We start from the raw sequence: 24,365 nt of genomic DNA, 5'->3' as shown, positions 1-24,365 counted from the left end.
AACAGCTAATCAGTACATCTAATTCTAAACTGTTCAGCTTCCCCACCAAGTCCTGTGCTTTCCTTCCGACTTTCATATTTCTGGCGATGGCTCCACCAGTGTCTTCGTAATTCAGGATCAAAACCAGAATATTTTCAGCCCTGTTTTAAGTAAATTAATTATAAAGTATAGTATAGATTATAGAGCCAAACTGCAACTGCTTGATTCAGTCCCCAGCACCACTACTTACTAGCTGTGCTACTTTTTTCCAATTACTTGACCTCTCTGTACCTCAGTTTCCTCATCTGTAAAGTGAGAGTACTGATATTTACATTGTCAGTGTTGTGAAGATAAAGTGACATGACGTATGTAAAGCCATTCGGATGCCATGCTTGGCATGTACTAAGTAACTCAAGAAAAATCTCGGTCCTTTGCCTCCCACATGCCCTATCTCCCTCCCCATGGAGGAGTCCTATGATACTGTTTTATTTCTTCTGCCATTTCCATATATCCAATTAAAATGCTTAGTTGACTGTCTCTTGATTTATCATTTTTAAACCATTCTCTTTCTGTTGACTGGCAATTTAAAATTCAACCCTTAACCTCTGCCCTATCCACTGCTCCTCACCAGTGTCCAAGTAATTTCAGTTTTTAGTTAAATTGGTTGACAATTTTTACATTATGATTGTCTCTACTGATAGAAGTTATATGTTATGATTTTATTTCCTTATATAATTTTGTCTTTTTGGTGGTTAATAATCACCTTATATCTTTCATGTACTTGGTTTTCTATGTGTGTATTACTTCCCCCCACAGACACCCATGGGGTAATAGATCTGTCAGATGTCTAGCAGTAGCTTTTCTTAAAGTGCTCAGATACATCAGATGATCTGTTCTGGAACCCCCCCCCCCAGCAACCTGTGTCCTCCTGTACTGATCAGGACAAGGCACAGTTGTCACCCCGAGACTTCCCCTGGCTATACCCCTCATATTTCCATGCATCGCATTTTGTGCTCTTTCTTGATTTACTCCCTTGTTTTGCACAGGTGCACCCTTCAGCAGATTCCTAAGAAAGGGTGCCTGGGTGTTAAATTTTCATGTCTGAAAATATTTATTCATTGGTTTGGTTGATGGCTTGGGTATAGAATTGTAGGTTAGAAGAAGTTTTTCATCTAGATTTTGAAAGTAACATCTGTTGAGAAATTAACTCTATTCTGATTCCTATTCCTTTGTAGCTATTACTTCTGGAAACTGTTGGGATCTTCCCTTTAATTCCCAGTGTTCTAAAAATTTCTCTATAATGTTCCTTGGTATATGGATCTTTTCCTCATCCATTTTGCTACATTTTCGGTAGACTCTATGAAGATTCATGTCCTTCAGTTGTGAAAATTGTTTTCTGTTTCTTAGACAATCTTCTTTTGGTTTTTCTGTTCTTTGAGATAGTCCTACTGTTAGCTCACTGTTGGCCCTCTTGGACTAATCCTCTAAATTTCTCACAAGTTTGCTGGTTTCTGTACTGTCTCTCTTTTCCCTGTATTCTTTGTTTCTGCCAGTTTGTTTGGGTTTATCTCTTTGATGTTTGATTCTTTCCTTAAATGTTTACCGTTCCTCGGGTGGCTATTCAAGAATAAGTCACTCAGAAGCTCCTTGGATACCTGGTGAGCAAGCTGGAGCTTGCTGACCTGTGAACTTCATGGGGAAATGATGAGGCCCCCACCGGTCTTTACTTGGGATCCCCAAATGCCAGTGTGTAAAATGGCTTCTTCCCCCAGAGGATTCTTCCCTGGAGAAACTAAAATCTATGGCAGTGGGTATACATTGCCAATGTTCTTAAGATGGAGAAAGAGGTCAGGGGTCCTTTGTTATGTAGGCTTCCACCAGATAGCTTGTTTTCAGCCTTGGGCCTCACCCCTGCCCACCAAAATAAAGTATAACTCTTCTCAGGCAGAGACAGTTTGCATGTCTTTAATTCCCGCTTTGTACACTCTATTTTTAAATAGTTTCAGTGGTTCAGTTCCAACATAGCAAATGGCTGTTAAGAAACTGAACCATTTGATTAACACGAGCATATTGTTTTGAGCTAATTCTATACATGTTCACTTCAGGAACCCTTATTCTGAGAGCATAAAAGAAATGCTAACAACATTTGGAACTGCTACTTATAAGGTGGGACTAAAGGTTCATCCCAATGAGGAGGATCCCCGTGTGCCTATAATGTGTTGGGGTAGTTGTGCATACACCATCCAAAGCATAGGTAAGAGATTTACAGTTGTGTCTCTCTCTAAGTCACAAGCATGTGCTAACATGAATTATGTGTGGAAGCCTGTACTTAAATGAGATGTTTAAAGTGGCAATAATCTGGAGAAATAAAGACCTTGAAGCAGAAAGTATATACTGACAAAATATTAGATTGACAGTTTATAAATTAAGCACAGCAACAGAGAACTCATTTTGGTGGTGCTTATAGCTTCTTGTCAGTTGAGAGGATGTGTTTTCAATTTTACTTTTCATTCAGAGTTAATTCTTGTGAAATGACTTAAAGATTTCAAAACCTGACAGTATTGGGCTTTCAGATGTACATAATATCCAGTGTATTTATCATCTTAACCATTTTTAATCTGCAGAAAGAATTTTAAGTGATGAAGATAAACCATTATTTGGTCCTTTGCCTTGCAGACTGGTAAGTTGTCCGTTTACTCGGTTCACGGAATGGTGGAATAGAAATCCAGTGGTTCTTTTTTAATCTTAAAAACCTGAAATGGTTATGTAAGCATAGGTTCATCATTCCTTTCATAGTAAAACCCATTTTCTGTAATGATAGTGAAGAAGTAATGTTTGTTTAATTTTTCATGATTTTGTTTTAAATAGGTTTGAGTTCTCATCCAGAGATCCTGATTAAACACATGAAAAGTGGAAAAAAACTAAAAACAGTTCTTGTTCTTGAATTTTTAATGCTATAATTAGAAATATAAAACAACACATTTGACTACCTTTTATGAGCAATATGTAAATAAGTACAGATTAATGTCAAAACAGTACATTTACTACTGAGAAGAATGAAGAAGGAATATACAAAGCTTGCTAATTTTTACTGTGTAGTTAGTGTCAGTGTGATACACTGCCTGCTCTTCAAGTTGAAAATCATAAAAGTGCACTTAAGAGCAAAATCATGTAATTTTACTCATGTAGAATCACATGGGGAGTTTAAAAAATGCCTGGGCTCTACATGGGTCAATTAAATTAGAGTCTTCTGGAGATAGGCCCCAGGCGTTAATATTTTTTAAAAAACTTCTTAGGTGGGGATGCCTGGGTGGCTCAGTTGGTTAAGCAGCTGCCTTTGGCTCAGGTCATGATCTCAGGGTCCTGGGATAGAGTCCAGCATCGGGCTCCCCGCTCAGAAGGGAGCCTGCTTCTCCCTCTGCCTGCCGCTCCTCCTGCCTGTGCTCTCTAATAAAATCTTAAAAAAAAAAAAAAAATTTCTTAGGTGCCAAGATTGACAACACAGATGTAAGAGCCTAACCAAGAAACAACCAATATAGAGGATACAGTTCAGTATGATCACTCAACAACTAGTTAATTTGTTGACTTTTGTTTTCACTGCAAACACTAGAGTCTCAGGACCCTTTTTTATGGTTTAAAGAATATAGTTTGTGGGGGCGCCTGGGTGGCTCAGTCTTTAAGCGTCTGCTTCTGGCTCAGGTCATGGTCCCAGGGTCCTGGGATCGAGCCCCACGTCGAGCTCCCTGCTCCGCAGGAAGCCTGCTTCTCCCTCTCCCGCTCCCCCTGCTTGTGTTCCCTCTCTCGCTGTCTCTCTCTGCCAAATAAATAAATAAAAAATCTTTAAAAAAAAAAAAAAAGAATATAGTTTGTGTATCAGAGGTACTCAACTAGGGGTTGTGCATTAAAATCCTCTTTGGAACTTTTTAAAAATAGAAATAACCTAAACCACTTTGGACTTGGAATATCTGGAAGTAAGACCTGGTATTAAAACTGTCCTGAATTGTGTCTTTATAATAAATCAGCAGAATGGTAGTTCTTAACTATAAGATATATGATATAATATTAAAATATATCAGAGTTGGCTGTGATTTTTTTTGCTACAGTAAATAAGAGTTGGTAATTTGTTGATTATTAAAAAGACAATCTGTGTATCCATCCAGTTGGTCAGCAGACTTTGTTGAACTCCTCTCCTGTATATTTGTCCCGTCCCTTTCATTCGTACTCCTACTTGTTTGATTCATATCATTTCTTGCCTAGATTATTATAGCAGTCTCTACCCTGAATCTTTTTCCTAATACAATATCAAAGGGTTCCTCCAAAAAGTAACAGTGACTATATCTCTTAAACCTTTTTTTTTTTTTAAGTTTATTTGTTTAAGTAATCTCTGTACCCAACGTGGGGCTCAAACTGAAAACTCCAGGATCAAGAGTTGCATACTGTACCGACTGAGCCAGCCAGGCGCCCCTATCTCTTAAACTTCTTAACTTGTTTCTCCATCATCACCTCCTGCCAATCCCCACATCCATGGTCCAAGCTGGCAGAACCATTGCCAGTCCCCAAATGCTAATTCCCAGGCCTTCCTCTCTGTTAGAGTGCCCCGAACAGACTCCTCTTTATGATGGCTTTTCAAGCTTTGCTTTCCCTGGGAAACCTCTGAGCCATGCCCTATGAGTGGGCTATCCCTTGTCTGTGATACTGCCTCCTTCAGTTGTCTCCTCCCCCTTTTCTTCCCCTCCCTCTCTGCTCACCCCAATCCCCCATCCCTCTGCCCTCCAGCCAGGACTGTGAGCTTCTTGAGTGCAGGAGAAGTGGGGTGAGTTTTCATTTTAAGATCTTCAAAACCGTATATTAGTAGTCCTCAATATCTAGTGAACCAAACAACGTTACAGAAGATTTGGAAAACAGAGAATTAAGCAGAAAGAAAAAACTCATCAGTTCACCACCTATTTTTTTTTCATTAGCATGTTAAAACTTGATGACAGTTGATATTTACATGTAGTTTTGTTCCTGCTATATTCTTCACTTTACATCAAGATTTTTCTTATTGTTGCTACATGGTCCCCATAATAATTTTGATGGCTGCAGACACCCTGATTTGTTACATCCATCTTCTTGCGCATAGTTTCCCCAGTATTTGGAGGATTTCCCACATTTTAGAGCATCTCTTTAGAATAAATATAAAGAAATACTGCATCACCTTCTTGGGAGTCTTGGTTGTTTACAATTTGTCTTGATGCATGTATCTTTTTCCATAGCGAACCAGCAGCTTGGTTGCAAGGAGATAGCTTTGGTTTATTCTGCATACAATTAGATAGTCTTCATTCCATTCATTCCATGTTAGAGAAATGTCATTACAGATGACAGATTCACTTCCATACCACCTAGAAAGATCCAAGAAAGATATCATATGCATCCAGCTTTGCTTTGACTAGCTGTGCTTTGAACTAGGATTCCTGAAAGGATAGAACTACAGTTGACCCTTGAACAACATGGGTTTGAACTGAACGGGTTCACTTATACATGGGGGGGGTGTGTGTGTGTGTGTGTGTGTGTGTGTGTGTGTGTGTGTGTGTGTGTGTGTGTGTACAGTGCCATAAATGTGTTTTCTCTTCCCCATGAACTGAACGGGTTCACTTATACATGGGGTGTGTGTGTGTGTGTGTGTGTGTGTGTGTGTGTGTGTGTGTGTGTACAGTGCCATAAATGTGTTTTCTCTTCCCCATGAACTGAACGGGTTCACTTATACATGGGGTGTGTGTGTGTGTGTGTGTGTGTGTGTGTGTGTGTGTGTGTGTACAGTGCCATAAATGTGTTTTCTCTTCCCCATGATTTTCTTACTATTTTCTTTTTTCTAGCTTCTTTTATTGTAAGAATACAGAGTATAATATATATACAAAAATGTGTTAATCAACTGTTTATGTCATCAGTAAGGCTTCTAGTCAGCAATAGGCTATTAAGTTTTGGAGGAGTGAAAAGTTATATGCAGATTTTCAACTGTGGGCAGGGAGGGCCTCGACTCCCCCAACCCCCATGTTGTTCAAGGATCAAATATACCTTATACATAAGCTGGCTTCTTTGTTCATTGCATCAATCTCTTTATTTCAGGATGACTGTCTTAGGTCACTAACAAGATTTGCTGCAGCACATTGGACAGTGGCATCACTTTCAGTGGTACAAGGACACTTTTGTAAACTTTTTGCATGTGAGTATGAACACTTGTACCGTATATGGTAATTTCTCATCTTCTGTGATTTTGTTCTTAGTGGTGCAACTTCTCTCCATTAGGAAAAATATTTTGGTAATACTGTTTATGTGCAGGTTCTAGCTTAAAAATTAGTATGTATCTTGCAGAAAAATACATTTAAACTAGGGTATATGCATTTTTAAAATAATTTAATATTTATGTTGGCATATGAGATGTGCTAATGCATTTTTCTTTAACTATTTAGCATTGGTGCCAGATGACAACCATGGAGACCTTCCATGCATATTAGATATTGACATGTTTCATTTGTTGGTGAGTATCTTGTGATTTGTGTTTGAAATTCTCTTTATCTTACTATATCTATATCTAATAACTATCTTAGACTTGGTGAGTGTAAAGGCAAACAGGAGGAGTTGTCATCTATTCTTAATACTTTTGAGTATAATTCTTTTCCCAGGAGCCTCAAAAAAGAAAATGTTAAGGAATATAGTTGAGAGGCTTGACCTCTCTTATTTTACTTTGTGACTGAGGTCAGTAATTTAGCCTCTTTACATTTTTTACCCATAAAGAAATAGAAATAACACTAGTAATATAAGGGCTGCTGCTGACCCATACAGTGCTTTGGGACAGATAAACCCTATGGTCACATTACTTAGCAACAGACAGCCCTTTTCTGTGATTTAAGGAAAAGTGGTCTTCTGAGCAGGTGCATTCTAGTGCCAGGACACAGCACTGGCCAGGCAGTGGGTAGCTAACCTTCAGCCCCACATCAGCTGGGTCCCCTTACATGGGACAGTGAGGGCACCATCACACATAGCAATCCCACGTGCTGTCCCCTTAACCTCTTTGGGCATCAGGTTCTGAACCTTTAAGTTGGTTAGTCCCTATCCTATATGATTGTGTCAGAATTCAGTGGAACAAGCGGTGTAAAGAGCTTAGAGCACCATGTCCCTAGTAAATGTTAGCCATTGTTACTGATTCTGGGACTCGTGTAAAGACCACCACCACTAGCCCCACTGGATAGGCAGCAGGAGGCTCACAGGCAAGCTAGCATTTATTGTGCACCTGACTGCTTTCACATCCATTCTCAGTTAGCCCTTATATCCTTACTACTCTGAGGTATGAAAAACACACACACATATATATATATGTATATATATATATACATATATATATATATTAGGTCTAGTTTACCAGCAAGAAAACTGAGGCTCAAAGGTGTTAACTTGTCTAAAAAGCCCATAAAAGGAACTGGGATTCATATCTAGATTTTTGTGTGTCCAGAATCCATGGGTTTTTTTTTCCACTGCTCACTCCCTAGGAAGATTTCAAGTGTTATCTTTATTATTACTAACAATAAGATGTATTGGGGAATCACTGGACATAGGAAATGATAGTACTTATGCAGACTCTTATTAGGCCACAAGTCATTTCACTTAGCCAATCCCTGTGGAATTTCTAGCATGTGCCCTTTAAGAACAAAGATTTCTGAAGGGGAGAGGCTGAGCTCAGAAGGGGATCATGTTAAGAAACTGGAAATGTCTTCAGCTGTGGAAGGAAAGGTGACCTGTCTGACCCTTGGCATTTGGTATCTAGGTGGGCTTGGTGCTCGCTTTCCCTGCGTTGCAGTGTCATGATTTTTCTGGGATCAGCCTTGGCACTGGAGACCTTCACGTTTTCCATCTGGTTACTATGGCACATATCGTACAGATCTTACTTACCTCATGTACAGGTAACTCCTTTTTTTTTTTTTTAGCTTTTTGAAGGGCGAAGTACTTGAGTTTTCTGTTTTAAAAACAAAAGTAAGAGATGGGACACCTGGGTGGCTCAGTCGGTTCAGCGTCTGCCTTTGGCTCAGGTCATGATCCCAGGGTCCTGGGATCCAGCCCTACATCAGGCTTCTTGCTCAGAGGGGAGTCTGTTTCTCCCTCTGCCTACCATTCCCCCTGCTTGTGCTCTCTCTCTCTCTCTAATAAATAAAATCTTAAAAAAAAAAGAGGAAGAGGTGCCTAGACAAGAATATTGCATAAATTATAATTAGGCCACTTTTTTTTCTGTTTATCCTCATGTGGAAAGTTTTGAAACCAATTTCTTCTAGTAAAATCCCCTAGCAATGTGAATGTTTTTACTTATTTTTTATTTCATAAGTTCAGTAATAGTTGAGTACCATAGAATGTATGTATATTTAGCTGATTTTCTCAAAGCCTGCTGGCTTCTTGTTATGATGGAGATTGACACTGTGCTCACAGCTGGGGGTTAAAGTTCTTTGTATTTTGTGGGGATATTTTCAGATATGTGCAAATATAGGAATCTATTTGAGCACTTAAATGATGTGGTCATCCATAAGCAAATACGGGGTACTAATATTTCCACATCTTTCAGAAGAGAATGGCATGGATCAAGAAAATCCTGCTGGTGAAGAAGAATTAGCAGTTCTTGCTTTGTATAAAACACTTCAGCAGTATACAGGAAGGTGAGATCATAATCTTTACATCATCACACTTCCCCGAATATTAGTGGGTGATAGTATGAGAAAGGAATTCTTTTGTTGAAAAAGGGAAATTGCTGCCTGTTGACATGTTTAAAAGAGAAGATAAGGGAGTGATCTGCAGGACTCCTTTAATTTTAATATACTAACATGATTGGAAATCTCTGAGAAAGGAGTAATATATGGAGCTTCCCATGTGTATTTGGCCATGGAGCCTTTATTTTGCTCAGAGGATTTGTCATGGACTAGTGAAAATATGGAACTTACTTTGAAAAGTACTATTCTAAAATATATGTTGTCTCACTAGGAATTTTAAAATGCAAATTAAGTCAGCATAATATATTTTTAAGGTAATATCCAGGACTGGATGGATGGAGTGCAAGGAAATTATTAGAATTCACATATTGTTGGAGTCATTTGGATTTGGTACAGCAGTTTCACTTGGTTTTTTAACAGTGTATGTCAAAAACCATAATGTTTATTCTTTGAGTTATCCCATTTCTGACAATGCATGCTAATAAAATAATTCAACATATAGAAAAACCTATTGGCATAAAGATGTACACTGTGATATTGTTTATATTAGCAAAGAATTTAAAGCAGTCGCAGTGTTTGCTTACAGGGGAATAATTTGCTGAATTGTGATTGATGTATTCCAGAAATTACAATTCTGATAAAAATTATATTTTATGATGTTCTGAAAAACAATTTTATATTTCATATGTTAGAACTATAACTATGTAAGACATAGATAAGTGTGAAATAGAAATAGCTAGAATAGTAGTGCTGATAAAAATTTCTAGAATAGTGGGAGTTTTTTATTTTCCGAATTTTCTCTTTATATAGCTATATTACTTTTATATATTTTAATAACAGCATTGATGGCTATAGCACCATTTATGCCTGACATCCCATAATGGTGCCACCCACTCCTTTTAAGCCTCGTGCCACTAATTCCAAATAGCAGTTGTCCCTGTTTTCACGCTGTGCTATACCTAGAATGACCTTTCCTCATTAGATTTTCCAATTATCATTTTTCTCTTTTTAGTTCCTTGAAAGAAACGCCATCTGGCTGGCATCTGTGGAGGAATGTCAGAAATGGAATCATGCCTTTCCTGAAGTGTTCTGCTTTGTTTTTTCACTACTTAAATGGAGTTCCCTCCCCACCTGAAATTCAAGGTAATTTCTGATTTCTTTCAAAATGTAGGAAATGTATGTAGTCTTTCACTCCAGCAGTTTATAATTAAAGTGACTTGCAAAAATGAAAGCTTAGGGGGCACCTGGTTGGCTCAGTCGGTTAAGCATCCAACTTTGCATTTTGACTTAGGTCATGATCTCAGTGTCATGAGATCAAACCCTGTGTCGGGCTTCATGCTGGGTGTGGAGCCAGCTTAAGATTCTCTCCCTCTCTCTCTGTCCCTCCCCCCCCAACTTGGGCACACACACCCCCCCCAAAAAAAGAAAACTTAGAACATAAGCTAATTGACTGTGGTGATGTACACAATTACAGAATAAAAATGCATATTTATGTATATATGTCTGATTTTATTTGGCTCTCAGGAAATGTACTGCTTTTATGTACAAAAACTTACTAGGTTTACTTTAAGAGTTAGAATGTTCAGTTATATGTTATTCATAAACTAGGTTCTTCAGATAATAAAAGGTGAAAACTCACAATGTCAGTTAACTTGAAATGTGTGGCATTAATGTTCAGAATACCAATAATTGCATATATATGATTTTAATGTAGGAATTCGTTTGCTACTTAACAGTTATTTTCTATGTTCTGTTTCAATTCATTTCATAAAAGTGTAGTATCAAGGCAGACTTAAAGTTTACTGTCTCTGTACCCCATAGTGACTGGCACAGGGCAACGGGTGCCCACAGGTGAGATTGCCCTCTCAAAGTCTGTTGACTGGCACCTTCATTCAGCTAATAGTCTAGACTTCCTAATCATTTGCAGTGATGAGTAAGGGTAGTGCTTAAATCCATCTTTCATGATAAAATCATCTATTTCTGTACTGCTTTATCCTTTTCCAGAGCACCCATATGTTATTTTTGTCATTTATTTGTTCACACATAGCCCCAGTGAAGTAGATTGGGCTGGTACACCATTTTTCAAATGGTAAAACTGAGACACAAAGCAATTGTGACCAGTTTGGTGTGGGAGCTGCCTGGTTCTGCTCTCAGTTGTGCCATTTTCTGTGGATCCCTTCCACATGCTCTTTTGTGAACTTCCTACAAATTACATATCGGGGCGCCTGGGTGGCTCAGTCATTAAGCGTCTGCCTTCACCTCAGGTCATGATCCCAGGGTCCTGGGATAGATCCCTGTGTCGGGCTCCCTGCTCTGCGGGGAGCCTGCTTCTCCCTCTCCCACTCCCACTGCTTGTGTTCCCTCTCTCTGTGTCTCTCTCTGTCAAATGAATAAATAAAATCTTTAAAAAAAAAAGTTACATATCTAGTAAATCCAAACTCTTTCATCATGCTTTCAAGTTCTGCTATTACTTCCTCTCCTACAGGATGTACTCTTAGCTGTTACATGCATCACTCTTCTCTTCTCCGTTTGCAGTTTCTGGAACAAGCCATTTTGAACATTTGTGTAACTACCTTTCCCTGCCAAACAACCTCATTTGCCTTTTTCAAGAAAATGAGATAACAAAATTACTGATTGAAAGGTAATGATTATACACTTTTCTTCTATTATATTGAATAGTTCTGTGGAAACAAACTTAGGTTTATCACATATTACGTAATTTTTAGATAGTGAGCCTGGCAGAATTCAATCTGTGTAATTCATCCTATAAGGATTAGACCTTCTTAGTTAAGAATTTACCTTTGTGGCAAGGTTTTTGCCAAGCTAGTGAATAGCATAAGCAGATTTGCTTGGAAGGAATGTAGTGGTAGGAATGTTTATTTCCTCGTATTAACTTACTTGTTAAGGACTCTGTTCTGTAAATTTTTGGAACTGAAAAACCTTAAGGGTTATCTAGTCCAATACCGTCACTTTATATTTGAGAAAATTGAAGTCTAGAGAAAGTTATTTGTCAGTCATGTCAAGTTAGTGTGAGTTAAGATTAAAACTTGGCTCTTTTGCCCACAGAATGGGGGGAAATAATTGCAAATCATGTATCTGATAAGGGATTAATATTCAGAATGTATGAATATATGGCCAGAATTCTTACATCTCAACAAAAAAGCAACCATCCGTTTAAAAAGGAACAAAGGACTTCTCCAAAGAAGATACCCAGTGACCAATAAGCACGTGAAAACATGCTCACATCACTAGTCGTTAAGAAAACACAAATAAGAACCACGGTGAGATACTACTTCATACCTATTAGGATGGCTGTAATCAAAAGACAGACAATAATAACATGTTGTTGAGGATGTCAAGAAATTGAAATCCTTGTGCATTCTGGTAGGAACAGAAAATAGGGTAGTTGCTCTGGAAAATAGTATGGCAGTTCTTCAAAAACTTAAACATAGAATTATCATAAGATCCAGCAATTCAACTTCTAGGTATATATTGCAGAAGAATTGAAATCAGGGACTCAAATAGATACTTGTACAACCATGTTCAAAGCAGCGTTAGTCATAATAGCCAAAAGGTGGAGCAAGCTAATTGTCCCAACAACAGATGAGTAGATAAACAATATGTAGTGTATACATACAATGACATACTATTCAGCCTTGAAAAGGAAGGAAGTTCTGACCCCTGCTACAACATGGATGAAGCTTGAAAACATGCTAAGTGAAAGAAGCCAGTCACAAAAGAATAAATATTATATGTTTCCGTTTACATGAGGTATCTAGAGTAGTCAAATTCATAGAGACAGAAAATAGAATGATTGTCAGAGGCTGGGGGAAGTGAGGAATGGGTTAGTGTTTAATGAGTACAGAATTTCATTTGGGTAAGTTGAAAAAGTTCTGGAGATGGATAGGAGGGAGGGTTGCCTAACAGTGTGAATGTACTTAATGCCACAGAACTATACACTTAAAAATGGTTAAATGGGGGACGCCTGGGTGGCTCAGGTGGTTGAGTGCCTGCCTTTGGCTCAGGTCATGATCCCAGGGTCCCGGGGTCGAGCCCCGCCATTGGGCTCCCTGCTCGGCAGGAAGCCTGCTTCTCCCTCTCCTGCTCCCCCTGCTTGTGTTCACCTCTCTCTCTGTCTCTCTCTGTCAAATAAAAAAAAACTTAAAAAAACAAAAAAATTTTTTTATAATGAATATTCTAGCTCTAAATAGTAAGATCTTGTCATTAATTCATACTGGCTTTTCCAGAGTGTCCAAATTAGTGGGATAATAGTGTATGCTTTTAGGAAATCACAGGTCATATTCTTCTGATTTAAAAATTGTAGCAAAATATGTCTTCCTCCTTTTGATGTTATAAATATATTAAGCCAAGAAGATTTGTTTTTCTCTTACTGGATAGAGAAATAGAGAGGAAAAAATTCTATTTTAACCCTTCAAAAGTTAAGTTTTGTTGGTTTTTTTTTCTCCATTTACATTGAAGTTGGTGTCATAACATTGAAGTTAAAAGATATCTAGAAGGTGAAAGAGATGCTATAAGGTAAGTTAAAGATTATCAAAGATTTGGTTGGGCGGAGGGTAGGGAGGAAGTAGGATGTAAGTGTGCAATTCCTTTAAAATTGACTTCCCAGGCATTCAGTGATTCCAAGAGGAGGAACATCTTGCCTTCATACTTTTCTCTTAGTCTAACGATGAGAGTTTCTAAAAAATAAGCATTATGAATATAAGTATATACGTACATTATTCTTGGCAGAGGAGACAAATAACAAAATTATTTTATTTTGGAAAGTTTGCTTTTTAAAAATGTAGGTTCTTTACCAGATTTTTCTTAGCTCTGCTTTTTTCCTTTTATTATGGAAAAATTTAAACTATCCAAAAGTATGAAGAATCATATAATAAGGCTCCACGTTCCTGTTACTCAGTTTCAGTGATTATCAAATCATGGCCTTTTTTTTTCTTCTTCTTTTTGACATTAGCTCTATTCTGATTCCACAGGAAAGTATGCTATCCTGGTGATAACAGATGTGTTTCATTTGTTAAATCTCTCCTTGGTTCTACTAAATACATCATCCATAAAACTCAGAAGGCCAGAGGAGATTATCTGTTCTATTTATTTGATTTTATACACATCCTGTCCCAAATCTAGAAATGATAGCACCCTACTTGTATTAACTTGAACCATACGAAATTCCAGTTAATTTAAGTCAGAAGTGGTTGAATATCACCAGTTTCATATGATTCAACTCTGAAGTCGGAGAACTCATGTGGAACAGTAGTTCTATACTTGAGGTCTACATCAGAATAATTTTGGAAACTTTTAAAAAATACTCAGGCCTAGGGGTGCCTGACTGGCTCAGTCAGTAGAACATGTGACTCTTAATCTTGGTGTTGTGAGTTTGGGCCCCTCATTAGGTATAGAGATTACTTAAAGATAAAAAAATCTTAAGGGCGCCTGGGTGGCTCAGTCGTTAAGCGTCTGCCTTCGGGTCAGGTCATGATCCCAGGGTCCTGGGATCGAGCCCCGCATCGGGCTCCTTGCTCAGTGGGAAGCCTGCTTCTCCCTCTGCCTTCTCTGCCTACTTGTGTTCTCTCTCTGTCAAATAAATAAATAAAATCTCTAAAAAAAAAAAAAAATCTTAAACAAAACCCAGGACTTGCCTACCAAATCCTGTTTCTCACCTGGGTGGCTCAGTCAGTTAAGTGTCTTACTCTTGATTTCAGCTCAGGTCATGATCTCAGGGTGGTGAGATTGAGCCCCCGGGTTGGACTCACATGCTGGGCGTTGTAGCCTGCTTAGGATTCTCTTTCCCACTCCCTCTCTATCTTTAAAAAAAAAAAAGATCTGCTGTCTTAGTCACTCCCCCTTGGCTGTGTGTCCCTGCCTCAGGGAAAGTAGGGGCAGGCCACATCACACAGCTCACGGTGGGCATATGTGAGCACTGAGAACAGATCCTCACGTACCAGTTGAATTTGGATCTACATTTTATATGAATTAACTTGTCACAGAATCAACATGGCCTGGTGTCTCTAATTAAAGAAAATCTATCTGTTCTTCTACTGCCTTCTCTCCTCCCAGCTCATTTCACCCTTAGTAAGTGTATCTTTTCTGTCTTACCCTGAGTTGGCGTGGGTGGACTTTCCATTAATGCACTGTTTTCCATAGAAGCCCAGGGAGGAATCTCTCCCTTCTTCCCAGAGCTACCAGATTTTCACTTAAATGGGACAGATACTAAGTACTGTCTACTGTCTTGATAATGTATTCTGAGCTTTTCAAGTGAAAATGTAAGCCCTAGGGCCCTGTGTTATTTAAGAGTGCCTTTTTAGGGGCGCCTGGCTGGCTCAGTGGGAGAACATGGGACTCTTGATCTTGGGGTTGTGGGTTTAAGCCCCATGTTGGGCATAGAGCTTACCTAAAAAAATTTTTAAATAATAAAGATAATGCATCTTAAAAAAAAAAGAGAGTGCCTTTTTAATCTCTTATTACGGCTTCTTTTACCACTGTGATAATACCCAGTTACTCAGATTCAGTCTTCCTTTGTTTTAACTAAGAGTTACCGGTCATTTTTATAATATGACTTCTAACTGGTTTTCTATGTGGTTTTTTGTTTGTTGGTTTGTTTTGTTTTGTTTTGTTTTAGCTATCCAAGAGAATCCAACAAATTAATAGACCTTCCAGAGGATTACAGCAGCCTCATTAATCAAGCATCTAATTTCTCGTAAGTTCTGACATTCAAGTGTTGAGCATTTCTTACCACTGGAAGCACTCACTGCTCTATACAGAATTGAAGGGACATTGTTTTTGTTCCATTTTGTTTGGGTGGGGGGAATTACAACTTCGATAGTGTTTTTCACTGCCCGTCTTGTAACAGCACCATTCCAGCATGCTTCAGAATAAGGTACAGGAAACAGGCTGACAAGTGACAAATTTGATTCATTACAGGTTATCTAAATAACCATTTGCAGTTTAATAAGAGCCCTTAGTAATATTTGTAAATGTTTGACATAGAAACTGCGTAAGAATAGTCAGTAGTGTAAAAACTGGAACCTTAACAAGGCAATTGAAGCTGCCTTGTGTACCTCTTCTCTGATGCGCCCTCCTCCTCCCCCTGCAGAAACCCTCCGCTTTACACAAACTATCAAACTTTCTCTGCATTTACACGTTAGCAACAAATGTTTTATTCCCAAGCAGCATATTTTGCCTGTTTTAAGCTTTAAAATGGCACTCTACATATTCTACAGTTTCTTGCACTCAGCACTGTTTGTCAGGGGTTTTTTTATACATTCATCATACATAACTGTTAATTCATCAGTTTTCACCTTGTGTAGTATTTCACCACATGAGAGCAGAATTTACTTTTTTTTCTCCTATTGATTTTAATTTACCTTTTCTCCAGTTGTTGATTGAATATTTCCAGTATGGTGTTTGTGTGAGATGTTCCCAATTCTAGAAGTAAATTTGTCTGGGCCGTAGGATCTAAGCATCTTCAACTCTACGTGATGTTGCAGAATTTTTTCCAGGGTGGCTCACCACCATCAGCTCTTTTTAGAGCAATGACTTGAGCATTTTTTTATCCCATGGAGGTGCCCCAAATCAGGTGGTGATAAGAGCAGAGCCCCCACTCTGTGCCTTGTGTGTGGAACTCTGCTGTGCTCACAGAGCTACTGCTGTCAGACTGAACTGGAAGGGGAAGACGTGGGAGCCTGCACAGCTCACACCTACTCCTGTGGTTCTGGGGTGGGCATCTTCCTCAGGTAAGGCCCTGACCAGAGCTTTTTACTTTGCATCTGCCATTGTATATGCATGTTGAGGGATAGCACAAGAAACTACTATGTTGCAAAGAAATTTGACACTGCTGTTCTCCTTTTATTCATTCAAGGAACAGGGGACCCTTTTCTCCTCACATCTCATATCTGGCTCATGCTGTCTCTTTGCTGCTTCTTCCATTGTCATCCTTCCCACCTCCATGACAATTCAGTTCTACTTTCTTTGTGCCTCATTCTAATGTGAAACTTCCAGTTGTCCTTGATTTTCTGCCCAGATCCAGTCAAAATTACTTCTTTTGTTGTATCCTTAACGGTTTGGGATCCGTACATATCACTGGCTGATGTGTATACCGTTGACCCTTGAATAACACAGTTTGGAACCATATGCAAGTCCACTCATACGTAGATTTTTTTCAGTAAATACAGTATAGTACTGCAAATGTATTTTCTCTTCCTTTTGAGTTCCTTAACAGTTTTCTCTAGCTTGCTTTATTATAAGAATACAGTACATAATACATAAAACATGTGAAATGTGTGGTGATCAATTGTCTGTTATTGGTAAAGCTTCCAGTCAACAGTGAGCTATTAGTAGTTAAGTTTTGGGGAAGTCAGAAGTTATATGCAGATACTCAACAGCACAGGGGTGGTGGGGGAGATGGGTCAGCACCTCTAACTGCCATGTTCTAAGGTCAACTATGGTTGTATATATATTGGACAACATAGCACAAATACTTAATAGTGACTGCTGTGTACTGGGCTTTGAGAATACAGTAGTCAACAAAACAGATAAAAATCTCTACCTTTGTGGAGCTCATTTTCTAGTGTGGGAGATAAAAAATAAACAAGGCTGATAAGAATTTAGAAAGTGATACACCCAGAGGAGAAAAAATAAAGCAGGGAGAGGAGTATGAGATGGCAGATGGGGAGTTGGATTTTAGTTAGGGAACCAAGAAGATGACTTTTGAATAAACACTGAAAGAAGTGGGGAGAACACTGTAGGCAGGATACAGCCAATTGTAAAATTGTAAAATGTTCAAGAAACAGCAGTGAGGCTCGTGTCACTGGAGTGGTGTGCACAAGGGGGGTGTCCTGGGGCCTGCTATGTTCTGGTCACATCTCTGAGTGAGATAGAACTCAGTTCAGTGTTTGAAGGAGAGAAGTGACATGAGTTTGAGCTCCCCTGAGGCATAAATTAGGTCTGTATCTTAGGTACCTTAGTCCCCTGTGCCTGACAATTTTCTTGTATATAACATGTTCTCAATAAATGAACCAAATTATTAATACCCAGAAAAGGTCAGGCAAACTTCTCAAAGGGGTCAGGAGACACATTTTTAAATAGGCCTTAGGAGAAATAAAGCAGTTTCTCTTGTCTCACATATTTCAAAACCCTTTCAGTCATGTACAGTGTTGCTTTGTGTTTCAAATCAACCTAATTCAGGATGTTTTTGTGCATTTTTTTAAAATGAACAGCTTCCTCATAATAATGGATAAAATATCGGTAACTATTTTATGTTTAGGAGTTAACTATCAGGGTTCCTCGATAGCTCAGATGGTTAAGTCTCTGCCTTCGGTTCAGGTCATGATCTCTGGTTCTGGGATCAAACCCTGCGTCGGGCTCCCGGCTCAGCAGGGAGTCTGCTTCTCTCTTTCCCTCTGCCTCTCCCCCTGCTTCTCTGTCTCTGTCTCTCTCAAATGAATAAATCTTAAAAAAAAAAAGTTAACTATCTGACACTTCATAATTTTTTAAATGCTAGTATTACATGAGCCATTGATTCCTAATCCAGAATGTTCCTCTTCCTCACTATATTGATGTACAATGCAATCATTATTGGTTACAATTCAATCATTTTAGTTATTTTTAAAACTTGGGCAGATGTGTTGATACTTGAAGTGTCTCTGCTATAAATGCTGTTTCTTCTAACACTGGTGTTTATTTTTTTATAAGCTTCAGTCCATTAGGAACTGAACCCAAACATTGGTTACTAATCTATAATGTATAAATGGTCTCTCTACAGAGTGCGGGAATGTCAGGTGCTATTTTTAGCTGGCAAAACCAAAGGCTGTTTTTATTCTCCTCCTTACCTTGATGACTATGGGGAGACTGACCAAGGACTCAGGTAAGGGCCCATCCTGGGGGGGCTGGGTTGGCTGACCCTGGGCCTTCAGAGCTTTCAATACACAGTGAATGTGATCAGCCTGTGAGTGAGGCCTACCTGCTAACTAGCCTGGGGGCTGTAGACCTTCTGTTCTGGCAGAGATGGACTCTTCCAAGAAGGGCACCCTGACTGCCTCATTGGGCATTCTCTTTCCCAGCCCTCAGAATGTCATGAGTGGGGGCGCCTGTGTTGTATAGTTGGTTAAGCATCTGACCTCTGCTCAGGTCATGATCTCAGGGCCCTGTGATCGAGCCCCGCTCAGCGGGGAGTCTTGCTTGTCCCTCTGCCCCTCTTCCTGTTTGTACTCTCTCTCTCTCCCTCTCTCTCTCTCCCTCTCTCCCTCTCCTCTCTCAAATAAATAAAATATTTTTTTAAATGTCATGAGGGGGGCACCTGGGTGGCTCAGTTGTTAAGCATCTGCCTTCGATTCAGGTCATGATCCCAGGGTTCTGGGATCGAGCCCCACATTGGGCTCCCTACTCAGCGGGAAGCCTGCTTCTCCCACTCCCCCTGCTTGTGTTCCCTCTCTTGCTGTCTTCTCTCTGTCTGTCAAATAAATAAAATTTTTTTTAAAAAATCTTAAAAAAAAAAAAGTCATGAGGGCCATCAGGACAGATAAGGGAAAGGAATTGGAGAGAGTGCAATTTTTTTTCCATTTATCACTCCAGAGAACCATTGAAATTGCCACGTGGCATCCACAGCATCAGAACACTGTAGGGATAGTCTGTTGTGATTTGTGTTGCTTTGTATGAGGAGACCCAGTGCTGTTCAGATGATGTAAAAGAGCAAATCTTAATTGATAAGAGATGTGCTTGGGGCGCCTGACTGGCTCAGTCACTGGAGTATGCAGCTTTTGATCTCAGAATCGTGAGTTCAAGCCCCACATTGGGCATGGAGCCTACTTTAAAAAAAGAGAGATGTGCTTATCTTATTAACTTAAGAGTCTGGGGACAAAGATTTAGAACATATAGAGCAATACAACAGTATTTGAGACTTAATCACTTCTACTCTGGCTGCTTCTGTTATATCATGAGAAAAAGGTAACAGCAGTTCCCTCAAGCATTATTAACTTCTTTTAGACCCTCTCTTTGCCCAGAGGTGGTGAAAGTTTTAACCTAGATAGAAGCCTTGGGGAACAGAAAAAGAAGACCTGGAAACCAAGGCAAGATCAGTAGGGGGCTGCCCCAGGAGCTCGGCTGCAAGGTTACAGGCATATGCCACCTGCTAATGGTTCTCCCATTGCCCTGAGGAGTTTTGGGCTCTTAGGAGGAAGAGCCCTGGTTAGAGAGTAAGAGGATTGATGTGCTCTGAATCAAGAGGAAAGTCTACCAGCGTGAACTTACCAAACCCCCCCCCTTTTTTTAATTAAATTAGACCTGGAAGTTATTCATATTTGGCTGCTTTTGCTTCTACTTTGTGGCTGAAAGACAGCACTCTGGGGAACATTTTTACCCCTGCAATTTTCCTTGCATCCTCTCCCCTGCCTCCTCCCTTCTTTCTTACATTTTACCAACGAAGTGAACAATGAATGGGTAGTTTTAACCTCTCCACCCAGACCTTCCTGCTCAACCTTACCCTCTCTTCCCTCACCCCAGTCTGAGTAAGTGTAGCTTGTGTACATTTTCCTCTTCTTTTCAGCACTTACTCCTTTCAGCTGCTCCTAGCCAGCCTTCAGAACTAATGTGTTAATAGCCACAGTCTCGTGCCGAACAGGAATTTTGCAGAGGATCTTAAACCAGTAACTTGTAACTTTTCCTAAATCAGCAAAGGTTGGGGTATAATAGATGAATAAACAGAATGCATCCTGAGTGACATGCGTCTTCCTTCTAGACGGGGAAATCCTTTACATTTGTGCAAAGAGCGATTTAAGAAGATTCAGAAGCTTTGGCACCAGCACAGTATCACGGAGGAAATTGGACATGCACAGGAAGCAAATCAGACACTGGTTGGCATTGACTGGCAACATTTATAGTTACTTCACTACCAAAAACATAAACTTGGATTTTTGTAACCCAGTTGGCTTTTCAAGAAAGAGAATAGGAAATAAATTCTGCCGAATTTGGAAATAAATTCTCTATTTAAGCTTTTCTTCTCAGTTTTGTTTTCATAGTTTCTGGCTCCAGGGACTCATGAAAATCATCTTCCATCAGTGGATTTTCTTGCACCATTTGCTGTGCCCCTCAAATGTAACTGCTTGAGTTTTAGGATCCAGCGAGGAGCTTCTCTTCCCAGGCTGAGCACAGCCCCTTTGTGGGCGTCTGACTATGTTTGACCGTTCCCAGTAGTCTGAGCCATGTTATGTTACTGATCACAAGGAACTCCAGGCCTAATGCTGATTCGACAGCAGCAGGAAACAGTCTCTGTGGTCTGTTGGGGGTCACACTTCCTGATCCCTTTCAGTGACTCTCAACACTGGGACTGGGTTGCTGTTCCCTCTGCTGGCAGGACCCTACCTCTAAGAGCAAAGCAGTGGATTGTGAAAGCGGCTATCCCTAGTCTTCATTGGCTGTGAGCAGGTTGGGGCACATGTGCAGGAGGAGCCTGTGGGATGAGGGGGAGAGCCTGGTTGCTTCATATGCTGGTGGTTTTCAGGGCTATAGAAGTTGGATTTTTATTTTTTTATTTTTATTTTTTATTTTTTTGCAAGACTTTTGGCTTTGAGGGAAAAAACTCATTTTAAAGGGCTTTTTGAAAACTTAGAGTATCCTAATTTTTCAAACAGTATATTCCCATTTCTAAGACTAAACTGAGAGATTGTATGCATCTAATACCAAACACTAGAAGAAAAAATGAGAACTCGGTATTTTGAGGTTCTCCTACCCCTTCTAGCATTTCCTGGACTAGATGAATGGCTGTTTACCTGCTGGCTCACTTAGTACATTCCTGGGACAGCCTGTGTGCCCAGGCTTTTTATTATTTTTAAACATTATTGTTCTTACTAAGAGGTGCCTTCCTAGAATGATAGCCGCTTAGTAAAATAGCTTTTAACTGTTACATACCACACAGCCACTCTGGTTTGATATGTGTGTGCTGAGAGCTTGAATACACACACAGAGTGATTGCAGATTTAGTGGAGGAATAAATTCTGAGCCTCTCTAAGGTGGGGCTAAGGGACAAATGAATAAGAAGAAGCTCTTGGATTTTTTTTAGCCAATGTGAGTAACCCTTTCACTCCGTGTTTTTGAACTGCATCTAAAAGTTCTCTTCCACTCAGCTTTGCATACACTGCAGTAAACCCGGGAGGAAGGTCAGAAATCCAGACTTTAGGCTAAAGTAAGTGGGAATGCAGAAGCCACATTCACTGCTGCTTCTCAAAGGTAGTGTGTGACAGGACCCCCTCCTCTGAAAAGATGACCTTAGCCCTTCTTGCTCAGGACTGGCTCACCAGCTGAGAGGAGGACCAACAGGAAGAAAATCCAAATTAGAACCCGGTACTCTACTCCTTTTTCTGGCCTTCCTTCCATTCATAAGACCTGGGGCTGTTAATGGCATTATGATTTTAATGTTTATTTTGGCCTTTGTCACATCCCCATTCCTTTAGCTTTTAAGCCCAGCTTCTTTTGGCTTTTCTCCATATGTTCACCAAGCTTAAATTTTAAAATAGGACTAGGTTTCTCCCTCTGTAAATGGATTATAAACATTTCTACCAAATCATAGCAATACTCTGGCTTTCAGAAATGACTTCATAGAAATCCATTGTTAGCAGAGGGTGTCCCTGGATTTCATTCTCTGAAAATGTCGGGGAATCTGAGAGAAGATGAACTTCTATGAAATAGCAACACACATACCCCCTTTATCTTCTAATGTGTGCATCATTAAGCTAATTGTCTTCCCTACCTAATGAATCATCTTAGTTTTTATGATTTGTTCCGCATGTATTATGTTTATTGTAGAAATGTTTATATAACATGCTTTCCATATCAGGGAAAATCATATCTGTTTAATAAATTGGCTATAACTTTAATATCTGTGGACAACTTGTAAAATTTGGAATGTATCATATGTAAAAAGTTTAAAGATATCCAAATAAATGCTTTAGGTGTTGACATTACTTTGGGTCTGCCTACGTTTTCTTTCCATTTTGTTTCACACATTTAAGTGCTGTGGAAATGTTCCCCATGTCACCTTGTTACAAATAAAGTGGGACATCTGTATTAGCTTGAAAATTAAGATGCTTATATTATTAGTGTCAATTATGGCCATTAGCCAAACCATCTTGACCTTCCCAGAAATAGCTGGGTCATCATTTCAGCTGATTAAGCGTCATATTCATTGGCTATGACAGCTCGTGACCTTCTGAACCATTTTGGACCTCAAATCACTGGGGTAACAGAGCACTCAAAGTCCCTCCCAGCAACAAGACCTGTCTCCAGGTTTATACTCTTGCTCTTTCTTTCCTGGTAATCTCCAGGTCCTTGTTCTTAACACACTCCTCAGATACTCTCTGCTTATGAGAGACACATATAGGAAGGAAACTATATCCTTTATTTACAGGAGAGTTAATGCCTATAAGAGCTCTGCTGTGCTTTTCCCTCAAAATTGCCTTAAAATGGAAGGTATAAACTAAGAAAGCAAGGTTTGCATGTGCTTTCCCTATCTCCCAGCCTTTCATGCTACCCCCGGCTTACTCCCTTCCCTGGTCCTAATGTTAGCATTAGGCCCTCTGACTCATTAAGCCCTCTGACACTTCCCTTGCTCTGTCCTTACTCTTGTTTTTTTAAGTCGTTTACTAAGGTTTATTTTACACATAGTAAAATTCATCCTAATTTTTAGTGGACAGTCACACATTTTAACAAATGCATACAGTTGTTTAACAACCACTGCAATCAAATAGAACAGTCCTATCTCCCCACGAAACTCCCTCAAGCCCCTTTGTGGTCACCTTCTTCCCCCCCCGCCCCCTCACCCTGGGCAACGACTAATCTGTCCCTTTGTTTTGCCTCTTCCAGAATGTTAGATAACTATATATCACATGTAGCCTTTTGAGACTGGCTTCTCTCACTAAGAAGACTAATGCATTGGAGAATCATCCGTGTTCCTTTTGGTGGCTGAGCCGCGTTCCATTGTGCAGATGTTTATGCAGTTACCAGGTGTGAAGGAAATTCGGGTGGTTTTTGGTGATATGAAAAAAGTGAAAACATTAATGCACAGGTTTTTGTGTGGACGTACACTTCCATTCCCCTTGGGTAAATAGCTAGGAGTTGCTCCTTTAATCTTAACCTACTGTATACCGTCTTTGTACAACATTCTCTAACTTTGCTGTTTATACTCATCCTCTGTTTGGAAAGACAAAGCATACCATCAGGAGTTAAGGACTGATGTTTCCTCCCTTCAAGCCAGCCTCCTGTCCACTGAGGACCAGGAAGGCATCCCCTCTCTCCCTGACTTACATACTGGCCCCACCCCCCACCGCCACATTCCTATTCCTAACATACTGTGCTGCTGGCTGCACTGTCCTCAGAAGCCATGTTCTTATCCAGTAGTAGGTCAGAGGCCCTAATTGTCTTGGCCCCTCTCCCCTCACCCCCATCTCCTGGCTAAGCTGCAAACCTGCTGGCCTAGCATTACAGATATCCGGACAAGGAGGGGCAGGGGAGCCTGCAGAGCAAGCGCTTAATCTCATTAACCTGTATTGAGGTTACTTGGGGTTTATTTGCTGGTGGCTCAGTCCTGGTCTCAAAAGTGTTGCAAAAAAAAAAAAAAAAAGGCTATGGGATCTTAAACTGAAGCCACAGATTCTA

General features: G+C 39.8%; 1 protein-coding gene across 6 annotated transcripts in view; it reads left to right on the top strand.

Annotated features, from left to right (window-relative positions):
• UBR2 (ubiquitin protein ligase E3 component n-recognin 2) overlaps window positions 1-22,675 on the top strand; it is a 117,904-nt gene extending 95,229 nt beyond the window's left edge. For 4 of the 6 annotated variants that reach the window (XM_028097730.2, XM_028097728.2, XM_028097729.2 and 1 more), the window contains 13 exons: window positions 2,085-2,233; window positions 2,604-2,659; window positions 6,085-6,181; window positions 6,429-6,496; window positions 7,781-7,916; window positions 8,567-8,657; window positions 9,721-9,851; window positions 11,244-11,349; window positions 13,188-13,244; window positions 15,343-15,420; window positions 16,286-16,456; window positions 18,484-18,585; window positions 20,455-22,675. In XM_028097730.2, the coding sequence (XP_027953531.1) occupies window positions 2,085-2,233; window positions 2,604-2,659; window positions 6,085-6,181; window positions 6,429-6,496; window positions 7,781-7,916; window positions 8,567-8,657; window positions 9,721-9,851; window positions 11,244-11,349; window positions 13,188-13,244; window positions 15,343-15,420; window positions 16,286-16,456; window positions 18,484-18,585; window positions 20,455-20,596 (1,384 nt within the window). In that variant the 3' untranslated portion in view covers window positions 20,597-22,675. Of the gene's footprint in view, window positions 1-2,084; window positions 2,234-2,603; window positions 2,660-6,084; window positions 6,182-6,428; window positions 6,497-7,780; window positions 7,917-8,566; window positions 8,658-9,720; window positions 9,852-11,243; window positions 11,350-11,774; window positions 11,990-13,187; window positions 13,245-15,342; window positions 15,421-16,285; window positions 16,457-18,483; window positions 18,586-20,454 lie in introns of those variants that run through there. The other 2 variants (XM_028097731.2, XR_015768354.1) reach the window with 2 other exon arrangements.
• Window positions 22,676-24,365: the final 1,690 nt, after the last annotated feature.

Source organism: Eumetopias jubatus, unplaced genomic scaffold (genome assembly GCF_037043125.1).
Source record: "Eumetopias jubatus isolate StellerSeaLion01/CBP00866 unplaced genomic scaffold, mEumJub1_p1.0 scaffold_6, whole genome shotgun sequence".
Classification (NCBI taxonomy): domain Eukaryota; kingdom Metazoa; phylum Chordata; class Mammalia; order Carnivora; family Otariidae; genus Eumetopias; species Eumetopias jubatus.
This window is presented reverse-complemented; position numbering and strand designations above follow the sequence as displayed.